General features: G+C 44.5%; 1 protein-coding gene across 1 annotated transcript in view; it reads left to right on the forward strand.

Annotated features, from left to right (window-relative positions):
• Positions 1–20,895, forward strand: part of atp11b (ATPase phospholipid transporting 11B (putative)) — a 61,730-nt gene extending 40,835 nt beyond the window's left edge. Inside the window, exons 25-30 of the mRNA XM_056276920.1 lie at positions 126–264; positions 1,588–1,653; positions 2,756–2,859; positions 5,591–5,756; positions 14,151–14,314; positions 20,060–20,895. Coding sequence (XP_056132895.1) covers positions 126–264; positions 1,588–1,653; positions 2,756–2,859; positions 5,591–5,756; positions 14,151–14,314; positions 20,060–20,138 — 718 coding nt within the window. The 3' untranslated portion in view covers positions 20,139–20,895. The remainder of the gene's footprint in view (positions 1–125; positions 265–1,587; positions 1,654–2,755; positions 2,860–5,590; positions 5,757–14,150; positions 14,315–20,059) is intronic.
• The last annotated feature ends 3,597 nt before the right edge of the window (positions 20,896–24,492 follow it).

A 24,492-nucleotide genomic window follows, 5' to 3' on the forward strand; every position in this document is an offset into this window, starting at 1 on the left:
TATTGTGTAGTGTACCCCGGCTTTTCCTTTTCAGAGCATTAAAGGAAAGAATCTTGCCAAGCTATCATCTCAAGTCATACCTGCCATTTAGACTATATTAATGTGTGTGTGTGTGTGTTCCACAGGGACATCAGTAAGAACTCTCTGCTGTCCTTCCGCACTTTTCTGTACTGGACTTTGCTGGGCTTCTGTCATGCCTTTGTCTTTTTCTTTGGATCCTACATACTGATGGGAGAAGACACCAGCCTCATGGGCAATGGACAGGTGTGTATGGGGTTTTTTTTTTTTTGGAGGGGGTAGTCTATATTTTTACTTTATTTTGAGGTCTACCCATTGGCGCTTGAAAAAACAACACACATAAGCTATCATTTGTATAGAGTATTTTCCAAACCTTATTAGTGAAATCTTTATTGTGAGGGTTTGACTTGTGCTTGCCAAAAGAATGTTCTCCTAATCCTAACAACACAATTCTGTTTGAGTGTTTGTGCGGGTGTGTTTATTCTGAGTCTGGCTATGAATTGAATGCGCTCCACAAATCCATACAAGTTTATTGACTGAGCTGGTTGCCTGTCTCTCTTTTTGCATCTCTCTCCTACCCTTGATCTCTCTCTCTCTCTCTCTCTCTCTCTCTCTCGCTCTCTCGCTCTCTCTCTCGCTCTCTCGCTCTCGTCTCTGTCTTCCTTCCCATCTACCCGTCTGTCTGTATTACTGTGCAAGTCTAACTGTGCTGCCTGCCTGCCTTTGTTAAACAGTCTTTAAAGTTGTGAGCTATAGTGATTTTACTCGTTCACCTCTCTTTACTTACTTTTCTGTCTTTTTCTCAAGATTCTACCTTTGTTGTCTAACTTTTTGCTTAATCTCTCGAGTTTTTTTTTCTCTCCATGGTTTTGGATTCTGAGAAGCATTCACTCCTGTTGCTGTTTCTTGTCCGTTCTTTCTTTCGTTCATCTCCTTTTCTTCCTTCTCCTCCCTTCATGCTGTGGCTGTGCATGTCTTCAGATCTTGCGAGCTAACAGGCAGCTGGTAAGAAGAGTCTGCCCTATGGTTGAATGCATGCTTCCTTGGGGTGGGGTATTGTTAGGCTTTGCAAATTACATTTACAATTTTTGTTTTCATCAAGAGTTCCACTTCTGACGAAGTTTTAGAAGACGCCTTACTTCCATGTGTTTGTGTCCTTAAACATGAGTCTTTTCTTTGAGTTTGCTGAATGTTATTTTAAGCTGTAGTTAATGACAAACCAACTTTCAGTATTGGCACACTTCCCAGTTTTACGCCGTCTTTTCTCTCATCATCGCACTGAGGTTAACCTCGGCTACATTCAAATCAACACAGGTTCATTATTGTGGTATTTACCAGCTGTAAGCGTATGTAGTGTGTCCCTTGCCCATGAAGACAGATTATACAGTAGTCCTGTCATAATGTAAAAGGACCTACCAAAAATTGAGCCCAGAGCCTATTTTTGGTCTTTGCTTGGAGAAAGGAAATCAGGCTGTATATATCCATCTATCTATCTATTTATTTATTTATTTTATTTCAACAATGTATTCATTGGTTTTTTTGGGTCAACTGCTGTCTCTCTTCTTGTAGATGTTTGGGAACTGGACTTTTGGAACGCTGGTCTTCACCGTCATGGTCATCACTGTCACATTGAAGGTATATCATACCTCATCCTGCCGTTCCGCTATTGCCTCTTTGACCCACGCTTGTAATGATGTGTTTAGGACGACTTCCAGTCTTGCGTCAAGAATATTAACTATCTTAGTCAAAGATCAGAAAACTGCACCATTCCTCCGAAAAATGTGTGAACCGTAGATGTGTTGTGTATCTGTAAAATGAACGTCAACCGTTTCATGTCATCATCTATTAAAGTGGATCTATAGAGCTTTAATACGGAACTTCCCTGGAACGCCTGACTTTCATGTCAGACCCTGCCATGGAAGTTGGTTCTGGACATCTGTTAAGGGACTTTCCATGGGATTAAAGATTCCTCTGTTGAGATGCGACTCTGTTTGATACGTATATCAGATATTTTATGGACCTTCTAAGTGGCAGTCATAATGATGTGCATAGCTTAGTGTCACTAACTGCATCTCTCTCCACATTCAGAGAGATAAAGATTTCCTCAAAATTGTGCATCAGGCTTTCATATAACGGGGATGGAGTGGTCGTCTTGCTGATGACTCACCACATATCGCGTTTGTGCTATATCTAAATTTGACTTTGTCTAATTGGTAAGATTAATACAATATGACAAGTAAGGTCTTCTAAAATACGATTACTGTTATGGAATAGGATTATCTCCATGTACCCAGCAATGTCTCAACATTGTATGTATATACGCTCAAAATGATGCCAAGTTAGCAAGATGTGTGTTCATAAGAATCTGAAAGGGGGGGGTCAGTGTACGTGATTACTGGACGCATATGTAAGATAGAGTGGGTAGGGTTTCTGGGTTTACAGAGATGAATGCTTATGCTTTGCTGCAGTCCAGATATGAGATTAGTATTGAAGTATCAGGATGACGTCGGTGGCTGTTAGTCGGAGCAGGTTGATGCCAAGGTCTTTTTTTTTTTACAGCACAGCAGTTGATTGCTGTGCTGTATTGATGTTCCTCCCACTCATTCACTCTCTCACTCTATCCATCCGTCCTCTTCCCTCCCTTTCTCCCCTCTTTTGTGTGCATGTGTGTGTGTGTGTGTGTGTGTGTGTGTGTGTGTGTGTGTGTGTGTGTGTGTGTGTGTGTGCATGATGACAGCTGGCATTGGAGACTCATTTCTGGACGTGGATGAACCATTTTGTAACCTGGGGATCGATTGCCTTCTACTTTATCTTCTCCCTCTTCTATGGAGGAATCATCTGGTGAGAGCAACTCGTAACCTTACAATGTGATCACTTCTCATCCGAGCAAAAACTGCTTTGAAAAGCAAAAATAATTCAAGGCCAGATTCAACCCTGACCACTATGGCCTCCCTGCTCTCTGGAACTGAACAAGTCTTGGCTGTGAATTTCCTCAAAACTATCTACACGGCAATATCTGTAACTTCAGAAAGACGGGCAAACAGAAATACAAATTAGTTATCGATTGCCACAGAGTGGTTTTTTTGCGGTAATGAATTTAAGCGGCAAATCTAGCGGTTTGAATTAAATGTCATCAGATAGAGGATAGGTCAGATAGAGGACAGGTCAGGTAGGTCAGATTTTTAATAGATTTTAATGAGATATGGCATACTTTTCTTGTTCTTCCATACTAATTATAAACGGCCACTTTGATTGTTAATGGTGGAAAATGAGTGTGTGGACCAGGGCTAATGCCATGTTTGTCGTGTGCTTCTCCTCCAAATGTTCAAGTACAATAAGTGCACGTGACTGTATAGCGCTCAAGCTTAATGACAATGTTCATGTAACCTGACACTGTCATTGAGTTTCCATCTACAAATAGTGTTGTTTTGTCAAAGGCTTGTATTTGAAAATGACTTTCCACATCTAATTTCATGAGCAAATTAAACACAATACACCTACCCATACTCCAGTTTGTTAGTCAGCAATCTTTTCTATAGAGTCTTCAGTATAGAACTTTAAATTCCTGAAAAACGGGGATAAGATGTAAATTCTCTCAAAAGGCAGCAGGAAAGGACTTTAATATCTTTGTCACCTCATTGTTCTTTACTGTTTGATATTTGCCAGAGTCAGGGGGCGTCTTGGTAGTGTGGCGGTCTATTCCGTTGCCTACCGACACGGGGCTCGCCGGTTCAAATCCCTGTGTCATCTCCGACTTGGTCGGATGTCCCTTCAGACTGCGGGTGGGAAGCCATATGTGGGTATGTGTCCTGGTCGCTGCACTAGCACCTCCGCTGGTTGGTCAGGGCACCTGTTCATGGGGGAGGGGGAATTGGTGGGGGAATAGCGTGATCCTCCCACGTGCTATGTTCCCTGGTGAAACTCCTGTCCGTTAGGTGAAAAAGAAGCGGCTGGCGGTCGGAGGAAGCATGTGGTAGTCTGCAGCCCTCCCCAGATCAGCAGAGAGGGTGGAGCAGCGACCGGGATGACTCGGAAGAGTGGGGTAATTGGCCAAGTACAATTGGGGAGAAAATGGGCATCCAGGTAGCGTGGCAGTCTATTCCGTTGCCTACCAACACGGGGCTCACCGGATCGCATCCCCATGTTACCTCCAGCTTGGTCGGCGTCCCTACAGACACGGTTGGCCATGTCAGCGGGTGGGAAGCTGGATGAGGGTATGTGTCCTGGTCACTGCACTAGCGCCTCCTCTGGTCGGTCGGTTGGGGCGCCTGTTCAGGGGGGAAGGGGGAACTGGGGGGAATAGCGTGATCCTCCCACGTGCTACGTCCCCCTGGTGAAACTCCTCACTGTCAGGTGGAAAGAAGCGGCTGGCAACTTCACATGTATCGGAGGAGGCATGTGGTAGTCTGCAGCCCTTCCTGGATCGGCAGAGGGGGTGGAGCAACAACTGGAATGGCTCGGAAGAGTGTGGTAATTGGCCGGATACAACTGGGGAAAAAAGGGAGGGGGGGCAATTGGGGAGAAAAAGGGGAAAAGTCCAAACAATATATGTATGTATGTGTGTGTGTGTGTATATATATATATATATATATATATATATACATGTTCGAGTCAGCAGCTTATTAGTAAAAGTCACTTTCCTGGAATCCAGAGATGAAAATAGTGCTGGAATATTTTACTGAAGTTCAGATGGTTAAAATTACTTGCGTAACTCTGTAAAAGAGTAGGTGACACAAAGTACCGTCGCTCTTAATTACTAGAAGATGAATATGACTGAGTTGGTAATGCAGGTGACAGAAATTGTCCAAACAAAAATGAACTGTTGAACCTAGAAAATTGAATGAATCATTAAAAACTCATGATAAGGACTTGGTCCGTTTTATGATGAGCCAAAACATTATGACCACCAATATGCTGTTGGTCCTCCATGTGTTGCCAAAACAGTGCCAACCCACTAAGGCATGGACTCTGCAAGACCCCTGAAGGTGTCCTGTGGTATCTGGCACCAAAACGTTTAGCAGCAGATCCTTCAAGTCCTGTAAGTTGCGAGGTAGAGCCACCATGAATCAGACTTGTCGGTCCAGCACATCCCGCAGATGCTCAATTGGATTGAGATCTGGAGGCTTTGGAGGCCAGGCAACACCTTGAACACTCAAAGAAGGTGTTAAAAGTAAATTAAGTGAAAGTAAAATGTACAAAAGGGTGTCTATGCTGAAAAAATATCAATTTAATATTGGCAACTGGAGCAGCTATCGGTTGCTTGCCACTTAAAATGATGGAAAACAGCACGGTTTCATTTGGGATGTATCCCTGGGATTTGGAGTGCTCAAAAACAACGAAATGACCAGTATTTCCATGGGTGTCAGTAAGTTAAACAAAAATGGCTGTTCAGGATTATCACTTTAATCAGCCTTTATTCATCACCATCTTCACTTGTGTATAGCAAAATTCAAGGGTTTTGTGTTGTTTCTCAATCTTTCTCTTTCTCCCTTACCCACCCCTCCCCTTTCTCCTATTTACATTCTTGCTCCTTACCTCACTCCATCCTTCATCCCTTTCCCCTGTCCCCCAGGCCTTTCCTCCACACCCAGGACATGTACTTTGTCTTCGTTCAGCTGCTGTCCAGCGGCTCCGCTTGGTTCTCCATCATCATTATCATCATCACCTGCCTCTTCCCCGATGTGGTGAAGAAGGTCTTCTACAGGCACCTGCAGCCGACAACCACCCAGAAAAGCCAGGTAGGAGAGAGGAGAGGAGGATGGGGAGGAAAAAGTAGACGGGATAGAATCTCAAAAAAGAAAAGTATAGGAGTGAGAGGTAAAGTTAGAAGAATGACAGAGAACATTTCTTCATATCAGAAGAGGGGCTATTAGGGCCCAGAGCAGCTTGGTTAACAGAAAGAAATGCATTCAAGTAATTGCTTGGTTTATTGAGTTTTATGCAAAACATCACCTGGCTAATTTTAGTTTTTTTGAATAAAATATGTGTTGTTTCCATTAACCATAAATTGATATGTGAGCTTTGCTGACATTCATATCAGTATGTACTGTTATTCTAGCTTGATTTTTGTTGTTGTTTTTTTGCTATGTTAGGTAAAAGTTTCGAAGAAAAGTCCTAAGATGCCAATTCTATCATAGCTGCAGAACTATTTTCTTTGACAACTAACTTCTGGTAATTGAAATGTGATCATATTGCACTTGTGGCAAAGAAAGCACTGTCTGCGATCTTCTACATTTCCTACAGATTGTTCTTCTCAAACACTGGTCACAAATTACCCACTGGTTTACAGGAAGAGCATGGTGTTTGTTTGGTCCTAGTAACACAAACACTTGTACAGGCATGCATGCTCACACACAAGTTTTCATGGCTGCTGCCCAGCAGACCCACGGTGTTACGGTATTGATCTGGTCATCACTGAAAGCTTTCTCTTTTTTTACTTTTCAGGCTTATTTTTCTGATGGAACAACTTTCCCTCTAGATTCTCTTTGCTGTTTTTCTAGTCTAACTGTTGTCACCCTGTCCACTTTGTTTGTATGTTAATGTGTGTGTCTGCATGTGTATGTGTAAGATAGAATGAAAGGAAGAGAATGGGAGAAAGAGAGAGAGATGGAGTGTATGTGTGTGTGAGCAAGAATGGTAGTTCTAACCAGCCTGTGTCTGTAATGTGTGTTCTTGTATTCTGTGTGTATGTCTCCTCCCTATGCGTGGTGTTTGTGTGTGTGATCCCCTCCCTGTGAATGTGTGTCTTCCTGTGTGTGTGGGTGTGTTTCCCTTTCTGTGTGCGTGCGTGTGCGTTTCCCCACTCCCTGTGTAGATGTACTCCAACCGTGTGGCGATAGGTGATGACTTCATCGCTCTGCAGCCTCTGTCCAGAGCCAAGAGCCAGCTGGGCAAAATTAGGTAGAGGAGAGGAGACTTAAACCAGCCCTGGGCTCACAATTCGATATTAGAATGAAGTCAAATACTGAAGCAGTAACAGGAGTGCGTTACTGAAAGGCAGTGTTTCATCCATCCATCCATTATCCGAACCACTTATCCTGCTCTCTGGGTCGCAGGGGTGCTGGAGCCTATCCCAGCAGTCATTGGGCGGCAGGCAGGCAGACACCCTGGGCAGGCCGCCAGGCCATCACAGGGCAAAAGCAGTGTTTCACTTAAATAATATTCCTAGCTTATGATAACCACACGTTTCTCTGTGTTTCACTTAACAGTCACTCACCTATATTTTCTGCCCTGTTAACCGTACTGATTGCTGATGTGACTTGCTTTCATTTCGCTTCTGTTGGGCTGAAAATCGAAATTAGAACCCTTTCATCATTAGTCAGAACACAGGTCACACATCAGGACACACAAGCAGGGCAGTCATGAGTTCATATATCTTACAGAGCGAACCATGAAAATTAAATCTCGTAACAAGTGGTGATTGACCATGCTTTGACCTCTCTCAGAAGTAAAGGAACAGCCCAGATAAAGTGCGGTGGCCAGATCCTCTGCCTGTGGAGCCACATGTGCGTCCCCACTTGCCGAGGATCAAATTCTCTCCGAGCTCTCCCAACTGCCAGTTCTCATAGACTCCCTGTTATCTCAGTGAAGTGAGTGTGTTGCCCACTCTCTTATTTTAATAAATGACTGACTGAATTAATAAATGGCTCGAACAGCCTCAAAAAGGTGGAAACATTGCTTTACAGAACAAGCACTCCTGTTGTTTTTGGGTGTCAAACCATTTTTAAATGCTACTTTCCCAGGTCTGGTCTCTATTCCAGCTATCTGTTACTGGGTCCTAATTCCAACTGACAACATGCAGGCTGCAACAGGCTGGATTTACACAGGAAGACACATTCAGACTGTTAAAGGCACCATGTGTGATTTTATTCAACTCCTGGTCCTTAATGTTCAGAGATGTGAAAACAAGATAGCAAAGCAAGCACGACTAACAAATTTACGTAGAAAGATAGTGGACCGACAGCATGTTTGCCAGCATCAACCGTTTTCAGATGAGACAAGTCTTTCAGTAGCGAGGTGTCAAGCCACAACAGAGCGAACTTAGCCGGCCCTGCTCTTGAGTTTTTGAAACGGAAAACTTGGGCGTGGGGGGTCTGAGCTGTTTACCTCGTTTCAGTCAGTATCATTTACCAACCTCTGCTGTTATTCATTAGTCATAACAAGTCAGAAAAGCCCAAATATCACACGTGGTATGCACCATGCTATACCATACCCACTACCTCTTAATCCAAAAATGAGAAAATGCAGATTATGTAGGGGTAAAAATCCGATTATTCTCCTCCTGTGTGAATCCAGCAGTAGAGTCCTAAGTTTATTTTCTCCTTCCGCTGCAGTATAATCACTGATCTAAGGCTGTACGTTTAAAACATGACTTCACTCATTTGGTTGGACATAGGAATTTTGAGTCAAAGCTTTTCGACGATGTGCTTTCTCATTGACTTGTGATAGACGAGTGATTAATTCCCAGCCAAAAATGAGAAGTGGAGACATGTCAGGTAGTGTAGAAGGAAGGAGAGGACTGTTGTAAAAATGCATGTTAGTCATGTTGGAACAGGGCCATTTGTGTCTTGTCTGTGACTGCATGCCCAGAAAAAGCCAACCAGCATTCTCAGGGGAGGGGGAGGGGGCTGGGGGGGGGTTACCATTGGGTGATTGATCTGTTTTCACACATTGCTGCTACCCAACGCATGTCTGGCATTCTTGTTGAAAGCTGACATAGTGAATGTGTTTCAGACATCCCCCCTTCATTCCTGTATGTTGTAGCACGATACAGTTCATAATTCACGTCTTACTGCATGAAGAACCAAGTGAATGAGGAAATGTTAAATTGGATTGGAAACTTTGCTTACTCCAGTCTTTCCCCACATGGCTTCGTAAAAAAATAATCCTATTCTCCTGTGCATGGACACACTTTAAACTGACCTGCTACCAGTTTGGGGTCAGAAGCCGTCATATGAGAAGCACAGCTCTAAATAACGCCCACCACCTGAATCAAGCCAAAGTCAGTGCACTTGACCACTGTCTAATACCATTTCAACTAGTGGGTTCATTGCACAACCACAGGCTGGCATGCCACACTGCACAGCATGGAGCAATGTCTCTATTGAGCATGGTGTGTTGTCAACGCACAGGACTGTAAAACCCTAATCATCCTATAGCATGGTGCAGGCCGACTGATCACCCCTTTCTCTAGCATGGAACATTTGCAGAGCCCATATATACCTCAGGCTTACATTAGTCAGATATACAGACCATTCATTCCTCTCAACAAACACAACGACCCAGCCACCTGTATGGTGCAGCCCAACAAAACAAGACTGAAACTCCACTACAAATGCATGACTGACTCTTGAACCAGTCTGGTAGTCCTCGTGGGGCGGCATGGTACAGTCTTGTTATAGCATGGTATGACTGAGTTATGACTGCTTCTTAGTGTCACTTAGTGAGAGCATGCTAACAGTTCCTGAGCTTTCTTTTGACAAAGGGAAAATTCTCCCCGAGTTGATTTCACATGAAATTTCTGAGATCTTTTGCAGTTACCATGAACACCTTTTAGCTTTAATAGATTTCTCAGGTTGCGTGATGAATAACTACCTCAGACCATAGTCACATAAGTTATGTTTGAGGGTGAATTTGAACTGTCTTGAAAGTTAGTATTTTTCCAAGGCAAAATTTGACTGTATGTATATCTGAATCTTGAGAACATAGCCTTTTTGATGGCGATGTTGTGCTATAAAACACTACAACCAGTAGCTTTCTTAGTTTACACTATTGCTAATATGTGGCTGTAAAAGAGAATGATGCTAGTATTCAGGCCTCAACAATGGACCATCGTGTATTTGTATTGTGCTTTTCATAATGCTCTTAGTCACAAATAATAAAGGCAGGATTGTGTTTACCCTACCAATACAATGAGCCAAAAAAAAAAAATTGCCATTCTGATAATCAACATAGCTATCTTGTGTGTGATGGTATAAATTAAGAGAGAGTTGAAAGCACATACTGTTGTGATTCCATATCCCTAATCATTTGTTTCCCCCTAATTCAGTTGTTTGTGGAAGCCATGCTGTATGCTCTTTCTAAATTCAAAATTAACGAAAGTATTCAGTAATGTAATATGTTCACTTCACTTGAAAGAGTTCCGGTAACATTCAATAGCATTGTTCCTAATTAGATTAGGGGCAGGTAATCACAAAGATGCCTCAGGGCTTTTCTGTTGTTTGTCTTCTCTGTCGGTCTTATAGAGTCAGAAAATAGGTTAATTGGTTTGGACACCAATAGATTTGCTCTCCTCTCTGCATGGAAAAGCCTTTTCCCTAGAGATAACTGTCTTATGGCTACAGTTTCTTTTCCTGCTGCTCATTTGCTGAGAGCTACAGCTACTAATCTGTACGATGGCCTTTTTGCCAAAATGTTCCCTTGTCTGTTCTCCTGTGTGAAAGGAAAGCCCTCTTCTGGTGAACTCATCGACCCTTTTCAAATTTCTGGCTGTGCTTTTCGAGCAGTAATGTCTGATTATATCCTCCTGGCACAATCCCACTTGAAATAAAGTTCACAAGTGCAAACGGGAATTAGAGCAGAGAGGTGTCTTGTGTCAAACAGCAGGACTCAGTAGTTGTTATTTCTATTACGTCTTCTTGTAAGCTAGGCTTTTTCTCCAAACTCATTTGTTTGTTCGACGATAGCTGGTGAGTGACCTGGAGAAGGGCTTCAAAAGAGGGGAGACAGCTGTTGGTTTGGACTACGTCTGTATGTGCTGTATGTATTTTATGAGCACACCAGACAGCCAGAAAGATGTGAAGTGGAGTTCCCCTTCTACTGCGCTGAGACTTGACAGACCTATTGACTGACCAGCTATTTGGCTTGCTTGCTTGCTGACAAACTAACCAACCCACTGGCTGATGACCTGATCAATGGGCTGTTTCTTTTGCGAGCTGGATGGTTGTCTTAGCGACTAGCTTGCATATCTGATGAGTTGTCTGACTGACTGGCCAGCAGAGCTTACTGTTAGCGTCTTTTGTCCCCCAGATGGAAGAGGATGAGGTTTCAATCGGCCCAGAATATGACCCTGTTAAAACCCAGCGGAGCCCAGGGGAGGACAGTTGGCACCTGCTAGCTCCTTATCCTTCCCCTGCTGCCCCCGAACCAGGCCCCTGCTCCCCTAGGTAGTAGCACACTCACCCCCATTATCCCCTGTTCTGTCTCTGACCTGCCTGGAGAGGATGTTATAACCCCCCCAACACTCTGAGGATCATGTCATACCCAGCCCTGTTACTATCATACCCATTCCCCGTTACTATTGCCCCATGCTGTTCTACACCAGACTGTCCCCCATAATGTTGCCGCCTCCTCACTGCTAGCTGGCCTTCTTCATGTCTGTGTAAAAACCAGAACCCCACTCCACTGCCTGGTTTTGATTACATCCATCCTTTCTCCAGCTTTGTCAGCACAGCTCTCCATGCCGTCCCTCCCCACCTTCCACCTCTACACTGCACTTTCTCCTCTCTGTAGCCACAGGAAGCCCTGCCCCATATCCCTCCCCATTGCCCCTGCCGCCATGACTCACCTGATCCATCCCTCCTCCCCTGGTTTCAACTCTTCCATTCCTCCCATTGATATGAAATGGTTCACAGTGTTTAGATAGAGAGAATGCTGTTGGCATGTTGGCTTTGTTGTCCTCTCTATGTTGTCCTGTAACCATCTACCCCCCCTCCCCCCCACCATGCCTGCATTCTGTATGTAACTCACCACTGGAACAGGAATGTTACTGTTGTCAAAGTCCTGGTTTTGATGTGATTATGAACCTGTTAACCTTTATTTTCCTGAATAAGATCCCTTATTATTTTTTATTTAAGTTTATTGTCACATCAGAAGTCATTTTTTTTGGATTGGGTTTGGTTTTCCTGCTGATTTAAGAACATTCAAAAGTGTTCTTTAAGTGGAGATGCAAAATGATTCTCCAGCCCACGGATTATTAAGATGTTCTCACACGGAGGACTACAGATGAATTTGATTTCAGCCACTTATTTCCTCCTCTGGTTGTGTAAACCATCATAATACAGTATTAAATGAAGTGACAGCAACCCCCCCCCCCCGTAGGCCCTGTGGAAACCCTTCTGGCGTCTGCCAGATCGCCAAAACTCGTGCTACATCTTATAGCTCACTGCAGCTAATATGATATATCCACCAGTTGTCACCTCTCTTGTTCTCACTGGTAATTTAATGGTTTAAGTTGTATGTACTTTAAGTTATCAAAGGGATTATATAATTAGCAGTGAATAGCTTTTATTTTTAATATGCTTCTGGACACGTAAATAGTTTCATTTTGACATCTTGGAGAGAACCACCTTTTAAAACATTTGAAAAGCATTCAATTTAAGTATATTGGAATTTCACTTACAACACAGCAATGTGAGAAATGCCAAATGGGGGATGAATATTACCTGTATTTGCAAGGTTGAGACATACAAAGTAGTTAAGAGTTGGACTGAACTATTGTAACTTTTTGCACAGTAACTACTGATGGTATTAAAACGGCACTGTTGCTAACAGTTTATATAACATTACATTTTTCTTGCGGTATTTCAAATATGAGTCTGGCAGTACTAAATCTGCCAAAGATTCCAAATATTCATAATCTATTAGAGATGCTTGACACAGCCAGAGTCATTCATATTCAACAGTCTGCATTTTCCCATCAGCTGCCAAGAGGTTTGGTATGTGCCAGTTGTGTCTCCGGCGTCTGCTGCAGAGAGATGCTACCTCGTCAACTGTAGAATTAGGCACAAGTGTTTTAGAGCAATAAAACGGATGCTTTTTGCTCCCAGCCACTAACTCGCAATAGGTGACAAACCGTCACCAGCAGCGTCTGTGGACAGAACATTGTCTTTTAAAGGGCAACAATTTCAGACTGATTCGCAAGACTCAGAATTTCTTACAGGTAATTTGGAAATACTGATTCTAGACACTTGACCAAGAGCTCAACATATTCAACCCGCACTTTGATTAAGGAGCAGATGAAAGCTTGGGAAACGTAGCCTGGAAATGGTAACGGCTTCTCCACTTTAATCTGTTGAGATCATTTTGCTGTATTTCAACCGTAGAACTTGAAGCACTTCTGTAGACGATGTCTGCTTATTATGTTATAAAGTACTGTGTAGTGCCGACATCGAGGTGGGTAGGACAACGATCGATTTGACCCAACCTCAGGTCTTTCTTCTTTTTGTGTTACTAATTTATGACTGTACCATGCAGTGTCATCTTCCTATGTAGTGAGAGTAGCCACGCAGCACAGACTAGATGAGTGTAACCTCACACCCGAGCTATAGTCTCTATTCAGTACTTTTTCTGTCTATATCTGCTCTTTGCCCTCCTCTCCTCTTTTCCTTCCATCACTCACTCCTTCCTTCGTTCTTTGGTGCTGACTCAGATGAATGGAGACTTGATCCCCCGCTCCACCCTCACAGGTCGACAGCTTTCCTTTCACATATCCGTTGGCTGCTGTTCCGCAGCCTCTTAGGGCAGAAGTGAGGGCAGTAGTCTTGATGATGGCTGGTGATTATAGCGATGACAAAACGACATGGCATTTGATCGTATTCTCGCTTGTGAATCTGATGGGTAACACCTCTGGTTTCTTGAAATCAGGCTATTTTGTCTATGATGACTTTGACCCCGTCTCTAACCGGCATTAAAGAACACAAATCACTTCAAGCAGATCACTTCCGACATTTTCTTTTACTTATCCAGTTATTTTTTGTTGTTGTTAATTTTCAGGTTTAATTCTGTATTTATTTGAGATGTGTTCAGTCCTCCATTCCTGTATGTTTTGAGTTTTAACTCCTCATCAGTGTTTGTGAGGCAGCATGTGCCGTGTCACCTTGCTGTTACCCACATCGGTCTATCACAACTTGCTGTGATTCTGTACACTGTTTTGCACTGTTTATAATTTTTTCTTTGGCCTCTTTCCCACTCCCTCCTTTTCTTTGTGTCACACCTTTCCCCCACTGTCCTGCATTTACTCTCACTCTCTCCCTCTTCTAATCTTTTACCGTTTCTTCACTCTGCCCCCCCCCCCCTTATCTCTCCTTCTGCCTGCACTCTTTTTCATCCCTGTCTCCTTCCTTGTCTCCCAGTCTTTACCCTCCTCCCAGGCGCAGACCCTCAGCTGTGTGGAATCCCTGTGCTGCTACCAACATGGGCAGAGCGGCTGTGCCCGCCTGGCACACCTGCTGGAGCAAATGACCGGGCAGTGCCAGGCCAGCGCCAACCATTGCCACACCTCCAGCAACGGCAGCAGGTGGGGGTGGGGTGGGTGACAACAACGACAGTGATGATGATAAGATGATATAAATACTGACGATCACATCTCCGTAGAATGGCCCGCAGGCCAGATTTCAACTGTTTGCGTTTGCACCGGAGCAGGCTTTCTGGCTGTAGAATCCAGCCACGGTTTATCCTGCAAATCCAGAATAGGATGAGCATAGAGTTAGGGAGGAAAGGCTCTGTGTTTTCATGTTTATCCGAGAGGGAGTTACGAAAAAGCTCGAGACTAGCCGAAAAGTGCACCTTGTTGTAGGCTGAAACCAAATATTCAGACTGTTGGATTAAGCTATCTCTGACTCCATTAACATTTTCTAGCTCGGTTGCAGTCCTTGAGGGCTCAGTCTTAGAGTCTGGATGTTGTTTAGCCAGAGGGAAAGATGTGCTGATCCCCTTATCCACAGGAGCATTCTGTGGCACATGTAGAAGTAATGAATCCTATGAGAACCATAGAAACCAGTGGCTCTTTATGGGATGGTACTGCCGTGTATTGTGCATACTGTAGCATGCCATTGTGGATTCTTAGGGGCCTTATCGAGGAACTATGTAGGAGTCAAGTGTGTGTATAAGGCCTTTGGAGACCTTTATTTATTGTGCTGTTATATACTGGTATTAAATCATGGCTCCCAGTAGGTCTTGCCAGTCCACTATTTAACCACTCTTGTCTATATAGCCCATAGGTTAAGGGCAGGTCTGTGTCTGATCCATCTACATTATGGATATGTCTGTCTTTTCTCTGTCTGTCCACACTGTTCCCCTTTTCCTGTTTTTATTCTATCCTTGACATCAAAGTAGAAGTTTGGCCAGAGAACCTAAAAGTTGTAGGTCCCGATGACGAAACTTAAATGCACTTTTACACATTTACAAACGAGTCTGTTATCTGTATGCTACCTTTTGTGGCTCATGTTTTGTCCTGCCTGTCCTGTTCCTTTCGGGGCTTCTTGACAATAGATTAGGCCCAAAAATATAATGGTTAGTCAAAAACAGTGTAAATCATCTGACCAGCAAACAACAAACATCTCTCATGTTAACTTGCGGTGGGTTAAACCAAGAATGCTTCTGAAAATCCTGTCTCCGTGAAAACAGTTGGAATTTCTTGCTGGGGAACGGGGTCGTTGGCTGTCACCTGACCTCTCTGTAAGACAGATGGGCCTGGTTGGGTCCTCTGTGGCTTGCCCACTCAGCTGTTTCAGCGTCATTGTGCTGTCCTTTCTAAGTCCCGGTGACTCGGAGCTTATTGATTATTTGACCTTATCAGCCCTTTCTGCTGTCCGATCGGATACCCGGGGACGCAGAATATTGATTACAGCGCTGATCAAGAGGAAGCATTTTTGTTGTACTGTGTGTGCATGTTTCTCAAAGGCCTTGCCACAAGTTGGTGTTTGAGAACTTGTGTGCATGTGTACGTGTGTGTGCATGTGTGTGTGTGTGTGTGTGTGTGTGTAGTATCTGTGGGTACTGACAGCATGCAGTTCAAATAAGAGATGCACTGTTCACTGGCTGACTGGATCTAATGATGTTGCCTCTTCCATGTTAGGTGTCTTTGTCTGTGCCAGGTTTGTTTCCAAACATTACAAACTTAATAGTGTTAATTCAACCTGCAAGGAGTGCAAAATAAGACCGTGTTATGTCCTCGGTCATTTGTTAGATGTTGGCGGTTGGTACGCACCTTGCACCAATCATCAATCCACTCACTCCCACTGTTGCCAGGGGAAATTGTCCAATTGGAAAAGGAAATTGTAGACTTGCAAATCTGGTATGATTGGCCCAGGGTCACAGTACCTCAGAATCTGTTATTGGATTTAATTAAAATTCTCAATCCATGTTCGATTGATTTTTTTTTTCTTCTTCTTTTTACCTGGCGCAAACAATGCCAAGAATTGGATTATCTCAAAAGTGCACACAGCAGCCATCTTGTACTCCCAGCAGGCAAGGCAGGAATGCTAACGTAATTTAAAAGCTTGGCTCAGGTCAGTTGTAAAGGACACCGGCTTGGGCGTTTAACAGAACAGACTCGACCTGATGTTTTCTAGAGTTTTAAGATTTAGCCCTACGCTCAACCTAAACTCTCTCTCCTCTTCACCACGCTTCTCTTCTTTTCCCTCTCACCTTGTGTCCGCTCCTTGTAGCTAACACTTCTCCTTTTTCTGACTTCATATCTCGTCTCCTCCTTTCCTCACCTCTGTTCCTTCCATTGTCTCTCTACCCCCCCACCCCCACCCCCGTCCTCTCTCACACGACGCCATCCATTACCTGGGACCCCTCTCTTACGCCTCCTGGGGAGGGGGCCCCACATTTGGCCTTAACGCTAGGATACTGCCATAAGCGGGAGGGGTATATATATCCAACTAGTGCTAATATAACATGCTTGATGACCGAAAGGTGAAATTCAGCAAACATATATACACCTTATATAGTCCATATATCTCTCTCATATATTGGAAGCCCAATTATAGTCGGCTGCTTGACTTGCCGTGCTGTTGCAGTGTTGAATGTGAGCTCGTGCTTAAATGTGGTTAGGAGGATAAAGCAGGAAGAGACATGGGTGTCTAGGTACAGGTCGACACCTGCAGTTCATTGACTGCCTCCTTGACATCCCTTGCCTCCTCCTCTTCTCCTGTATTAAGCGGGAACATGCACTAAAATAGAGGCGTTGCTGGGAAGTGTAGTCTCGGAAAGTGGAACTCATTAAGTCTTTTTGCTACTTCCTATATCTTGTAGTCTTTTTCTACTTAATCCTGAAGCCTTATATGAGCTTCTGAGAAGAGGCCAACTTCGTGGGTGTGCTTGCTGTATAACCTGGGGCGTTCTAGGCAGGTGGAGTTTTCTCTTTTCAGCAAAATTCATTTTTCATAGACCCAAATGACACTACTCCGCCCTCTCAGACCTCCACAGGTTACAAAACAAGCATTCCCAGATTGTCTTGTTGCATGGGGGCTGCTGTTGCCTTTGGTATTTTGTATACAAAGTAACCTAGTGTGTGTTTGTGCCCCCTCGCCGCAGTACGCAGTCTTTTCCTCCAGCACTTCTTTTCTTATCTCCCTCTCTGTCTTCATTCTCTGTGTCCCTTAGTCCCTTGTGTGAAATCTGCATAATGTTGTTGAACCTTCCTGTTAAATTATTCATGTGCTGTCCAAGTCCTCTGTGAACTGTCTTGCCAGAAATCTGCCTGTTTTCTCCTCTCCTGGGGTTTCTGTGTTGCCACTTGCTTATCCCAAACGCACTTTCGTAATTATGTCTCCTCGTTCCATTGTAATCTAGAAAGCAAACAGGTTTTTAGCCCTAGGATGTGTTTGTTTACCCCAGCCCATACAGATGCCAGTCTGGTGGCGTTAGCCCGATGTAGCTCATGGGAGTACCTCCAGTCAAACCACCATTTAGAGTCATCCGCCCTCGGCTTTCTTAAGTCCTGTTCACCAGGTCTTAAAACGGTTGTCTTCACATCACATCGCAGGCTTAAACGGATAGTTGTGAGCGGTACTGGGAAAGAAGTAAGCTGACAGTATAACTAACATTCAGAGTCGTAAAAACGTCAGAGTAATTTGGTAGACGGGGTAGACGAGAGAGGTGCCTGAAACGGGACAAGAAAATCCCATCTGACCTAGTACAGATCTGAAGTTGCATCTGAAAACAGACGATACAACCGTTCTTCCGCAGTATTTAGCTGATATAAAGCTAATCTGTCGTGTGAAGGCTGTTTGTGCACGTGTCAGTCTGCAGTCGGTCTAGTGGCGTGAAGGAGATTCCAGGCAGACCAGTGCCGAGTGTCGCTGCTCCTCCCCGCTTGTGTTTCGAGGAGGTGGCCATAAGAATCAGCTCCGATTCCACTTCGATGACCGGTGTGGTTCGTCTGTACTGACGGAAGCAGCCCTCTTTTGGAGTCCAGTAGTTCTGTTGGAATCGAGCCGGTGACATTGTTGGGTTGTAGTGGTCCACTATTACACCGCCTCTGCTGCTTCCAAATGTTAGTTATAATTGATCAGCCATTTGTCAGATAAAAGAAAAAAGATGAAACAAAATTGAACTCATGTTGTTGGTGGTATCTGATCTGGTGTGATTGTAGGTAAAATCGTCTTTTTACAGACTTCTCTATGGGTGGGGTTGAACTTGGCAGGGTAGCAACAGAACAAGACCACTGTGACTTCAATGTGGAGAGTCCTCCTTCTTCCAGGGCTCTGCCTTTTCTCTACACAGGAGTATTATAGCTATTTTTTTTATCGAAATATACATATCTATATATTCAACGTGTACGAGATATATTTTTTGTAATAGCAGGAGAGTTATTTAGATAACCATGAACCTAACCTTAGGATATATATTGTACATGTCAAATATTAGCAGTAGTACTCCCGGTTATACTGAGGGCTCATGGTTAGCGTTGAAATGGAGTATTTGCACGAATGTTGCTGCTGACAACTGGATGTTTTTGTTTGTTTTACTTGTGTTTTTCATCTCGGAGTTGAGTCTCACCTTGACTTCTTCCCCCCCTCAGTTCACCTGGACACCACGCGGTGTCCAGGTGAACTGATGCAGCCTTCTGTGGCTTCCTTACCTGCATTGTTGAGCCTGCATCAAGACATCCCCCTCTCGTGGTCGCACAGTGTTTTGGTACAAAACTAGTCACCCGGCCTGAAGGTTTGTCCCCGGCCTACCCTGCGTGAGTTGACACACAGCGTCAGACACCCGGTCTGTAGCGACGAGATGATAAGTAGACTAATCGACCAGTCAGTTGACAAAAAAAAAAGAAAAAAAAAAGAATCGATTATGACTTCGGGAATCGATTGAGCTTCGTCGTGTATCAAGTAAAAACATTTGCCGGGTAAAAAGTCGCCAACGCTGAGATGTTCTTGCCATCCTCCAACTCGCGCCGTTATAAAATGAATACTTTAAAGGTCTCTCGGCCGCTGGTCAGACGAAGTAAACCGTTTTAAGACGTCACTTTTGCATCCAATAAATACCCACCAGTTTGTGATGGGCATTTGTTATTATTGTTGACATCAGATACGCTAATTGACTAATTGATAAATAATTGAAAGATGAAGTAATAGTGAATATAACTGTTAGATGCAGCAGCAGGGGATGATGATGCAGATGGAGCGGTGGTTTATGATTTGGGTAGTGTGACGCCAACCTCCCCTCCAGTATATTTGTGTTATAATTGGATTAAATTGGATCTAGTTTTTTTTAAAAACAAAAATAAGATATAAACAAAACCACTGCAAAATCTTCATTATTAAAAATGTCAAACATTTTGCCTTGTGGGGGCAAAAAAATCAAGGAGAGTTTTGAGACACTCAACCGCCATCACATCCGTCATTAAGTCTCCACCCTCCATTCTTCCTGCTCATCGCCTCCTCTTAGCTCACTCATCCAGCCTGATTGTGTTAGGTTGTGTTTGAGGGAGGTGTCGTCACCTCGAAGAGAAATTACAGTTTTTCCAGACCGACGGTGCGTTAGCCAGTGACTGGCCAGCCCCGCCCCAGTGCCCACCCCCCCACCCCACACTCACACACCACCTAACTTCCACTAGCTCTTTTCAATTGTTCTGGCTTCCTCTACTCTATCACTGATGCAAAAGCCTCCCTCTCTCTCTCTCTCTCTCTCTCTCTCTCTCTCTCTCTCTCTCTCTCTCTCTCTCTCTCTCTCTCTCTCTCTGGCTGTTCTACACACACCTTCCAGACTCCCAGTCTCCTAACCCTCAGTCAATGCTGGCTGTTTTCAGGTCTTGGAGCGACCCAGAGAACTTCTCCAGCGACCGCAGTATCCTGACGCTGTCGCCCATCGATGGCTCCCAGTGCTGATTCCCCACAGCCACTGACTAACACACTTGGCAGGAGAGAGAGCGGCCACCTCTGCGGTTGTATTGCTCCCCTCTGTTTAGCAAACCCAGTTGAATTAAACGTGACACGTACTCGGACGGACAGCAAAATGGACACAGACGGGGGAGCGGTGGCGTCAAAGGAGAGGAGTCAGCCGACGTGTGTAGGTTGTGGAGCGAGCCCCCGTGATAGCCAGCATGCACCCTGGAGTTCCCACTGAGCCCACGCAGACAGTGAAGGCCTCCAACCAGCATCTTGCACAAGAGCTGGCTAGCAAGCCCTTCAGTTAGCAGATTTCACTGCTTAGCAAAATTATAAACTGTGGGTGTACAGAGAACGGACTGATGAGAGCCTGGCATGCTAGTTGAACATGTTGGCTGACCCCTTCCATAAGCTTCCAGTAGTACCCCCACTGCTACAGATGGAGAGAAACGAAAACAACTTATCCTCTAACCTCACCCGGCGTTATATCTAGGCCCAGTGTCGGACAAAGGTGCATAGACGGGCACTGTCTAAGACTGACTGAAAAATAGACCTTGATAGACTTAGAGACCTCTAGAGCACTTTGAGATGGTCTGTAGGACCGTCAGTTACCAGCTGTTCCAGCTTAACACCGTCACACACGGTCAGCAGAGTCACACATGTAGTAAAACCCTCCATTAACCATACAAGACACCATTTCAGAAGTGCTCACTTTGGGTTGAGCTTTTTTTTTAACACAGACTAGAACCCCACCTCAGCTGTGACTCTCGTCTCAAAGGAAAGACGGTCTATTCAGATTTGTTTGGAGCTAACGTGTTTGACTAGACCCAAAACTCTTATCGACACAGTGAGTCCGCTAATTTCTAAGCTTGTTCCTTTAAGACCTGTTGCCCTGGCAATACCCTGCCACCAGAGCCTGGGATGTGAGGCGGTTCTGCCTCTCATCACGGTACCAAAGACCAAAGGATTCAGACTGGACTTAAAAACAAAGATGTTTATTTTTGTGCCTGATTGTACAGTTGCTAATATTATTGTTCTTATGACTATTATCTCTGCTGCTTCCTCGTCTGACTGTACAGACTCGCCACCTTCCCCGCCCCTCGCTCTTTGAGGTCACATGAGGTCTGTTTATAAGCCATACGTTCTTCAGTGATAATCCTCTTTATAGCCAGGTTACTAAAGGTACTAGATACGTGGAAGTGGTCTAAGGCTGTTGGCGCTTTCTGTTTGGAAACTTGTTTCCCCTCAAATGCCTTTTTTCATTCAGCCCCGTCACCAGAGGCACACACACGCTAGAAGCTGCACGCTGAGGTTTAAACCCTTCTCGCTTTGCTTCAGCGCTCCCAGAGTACGATGGTCTTCGTCGATGAAGCGAAGACGGTAGGATGCCTTTTGCGAAACGGGGCCGATGTTGATCCTGATCCAGACTGGAGAATGTCTCTCACTCCAGCAAAGACGAGAGAAGTACGACTGCTGTATCGGCGTCAACATAAGTGAATGGTAAAGCAGAGCTTGTTTGCACATGTTGCTATCACATATCTGAAACCCGTGTCCTTGGTTTTGTTCATGTTCCTCTCTCTCGCCTGTCACCGCAGAAATCATCCGAGTCATGTTTTTTGTTGCATGTGCATCACTAACCAGCAGTTGAAGAAGTGTGCGTGTGTGTGTAAGTCGTTCCTGACTACGCTGGCTGAAGGCCTCTTCACCGGCAGGCTAGCTCTTCATGTGTAAGCTCGGCTTCATGACTGCACCTAGTTACAGTTTGGAGAACGGAGGTTAAATGTTTCTCCTCGACGCTACAGCTCCTTCGTGTCCTCTAACCTTCAGTAGGTCGAGAGGAAAAGTTTAGTAGGAAGTGAATTTTTCGCTCAAAGTTTTTTATAGATTCACCTTATTATCAGGTCTTGCATCAGTACAAGCTGGTTTTTCCCCATGCACGGTGGATCACTCGTAGCCAGCGTTACTACCAGGCTCTGGTTTTCATCTGTTTAGAAGAAGCTGAAGGTTTTCGAAGGACCTTAGAGACACGTGCCTACGCAGAGGTAGAGACTGGAGGGCGTCCTGGAGAGACTCCAGAGAAGGAGATGGTGGACGACGAGTGTAGTGTAGAAACCCTCCTAAGACAACCGTTTTAAACTTGTAATCATTAACCACACAACTGCGACATGCCTCAAGCTGCACACAGAATAAGCTCAAAGTGACGAGCTTTTTCTGTTGCTATGGTTACGACCAGACGCAGTTACCATGTGTCTCATTATTTGGAGAGCCTTGGACATGTTTGTCAAAGAAGTCCTTTTGTTTCCCCCTGTGGTACTGATGGTTTGATGCATATGTGGGCCTGTTGGGTGTGTTCACACAGGTACGTGCATTTGTCAGCGAGAGTATATATTTATTACTGCAGTACATTTTTCTATTATAGAAAATTCTGAAACGACAAAAGTACCATTGTATACTTTCTGTTGTTCACATATCTATGATGTCACGGAGTCCCCGTATGGCCGAGTGGGGCAGCTCACCAGAAATGTTGTACTACCCCCTTTTAAGAGTTACAATCAGGAAGTTGTTGTTTTTTTATTACCCCTTCCTGTCCGTGTAGTGTTCCTATTGTGTGTTTGAATAGACGAGAGTTTGTGCCCCCGAAACGAGCGGGGTGTCCATGCACTCCTGGATCTTGTTAGAGAAGTGAGCCGTGACCTCCCTGTGACCGGGCCCTCCCTGACATCTGGCGACCCAACGGAGAAGGGAAACCCTAAACCAGCAGTACCAAAACCTCCGGATCACACGAACGTCTGAGGCCATGTTTACAGCCGAGCAGATGATGGTTGGTTTTTGATTATTATTTTTTTTTCTTTGTGGTGTTGTGGGTTAAAATATTTGGTCCCCTTGTGGTTGTCTAATACAGGAAAGAAAAGAAAAAAACAGATGCAGTGTATTTCACCCTGGTTTACACAATCACGAATATATCTGCCAGTAATAGTTGGGGGAGGGGAGGGGCAAAATATCATCGCTCTGAAGTAATCATCATCGTCGTCACTGTAAAGCAAAAGACGACCTTAGTTGTGACGAACAGTTGAAAACCAAGGCTAATGGGGTCTTTCAGAAAGCACTTCATCAAGCCTTGTCCACGATTACGGATCATTAAGTCATCCCTCGGCGCCATTTATCCAAGGTTAATTGGACTGATGACAGTGGAGACGTCAGCAGAATTCATTTCCTTTCTCTCTCTCTTTTTTTTTTTTTTTTGCTGAGTTCTGTCGCTTCCTGAAACCTCACCTCGATATTTAGAGTCTGTAAATCCAGCACGGAAAGGTTTAGAAAAGGTACAGGCCTTGGAAGGTTCGGAAGAGTGTGAAAAGTATGAAGATAGTCTTGGCACACACAATCCAGCGAACTGATCCGCTGTGATCCAGCGATGCTGTGATACGAGGACTGACTGTCACTAAAACTAGGTTCGGCGACATCGGTCATCCCTGGCGCTCGTGGTGAAAGATCCACCATGATTTGTAGAGCTGGCAACAAAAATCTGGAGAGAAAAAAGAATCCAGCTGTTCAATAGAAAACGTCAGCGGACCCCTGACATGCCTTTGGGAGGCCCGGTTCTGGTCCACAGACTTGAACGATGATGGCATTAGATGGTACAGCCAAAAACCTGACCAGAGAGTCGGACACTAGTCCAGGAAGAGGACTCGGAATCAAGTTTGTTTTTTTGTTTTGGGAATATCTTTGTGAATGCATATCACCCATCACAACAAGAGGTACTAGGTTTCGCTTTAAAACTTGAATATTTTTTGTTATTTTTTTTATCATGCAATGGCAATAATTCTCCCACTGCACTATTAAAAAAACATGCCCTTATTCTGTTGGTTAATGTCTGTTGCTTGTGTCCTCCCTCTGTCTGTATATCTGTGTCATGGCTGGCGTTGATGAAAATACAGTTCTATTTACGGAATAAATACGTTTTTAAGAAAAGGGACCAATGATGTGTGTGCTTATTCACTTACGGAAATGGATCCCCGTTGACTGCTGCAGTAAGTGGCAGCCATTCGTCCAGTGGTCCCGGACCTTAAAAACACATCACAGAACACGACACGAAGCCCGATTTGCTTTGCGGAGAACGTTTCCTTTATTCAGTGTGTCATTAGTAAAACACTGTGCCGTCTCCCATCGTGGCATGCTGGACCGCAGGGTTGCATCGGCTCTACCGGGACGATCTCACTGACACGAGGGTGCACGTTTCCTGGTGGAGACACTGGAAACAAGCCTGCCGTTTCAGCGAGGTTAAAGACATGCATGAGCATCCGTGTTTGGAGGATTCAGTGCTTTATCAGATTCTGTACCTACAAGTAGAGCATGA

This window comes from Lampris incognitus, chromosome 3, assembly GCF_029633865.1.
Source record: "Lampris incognitus isolate fLamInc1 chromosome 3, fLamInc1.hap2, whole genome shotgun sequence".
In the NCBI taxonomy this organism is placed as follows: Eukaryota; Metazoa; Chordata; class Actinopteri; order Lampriformes; family Lampridae; genus Lampris; species Lampris incognitus.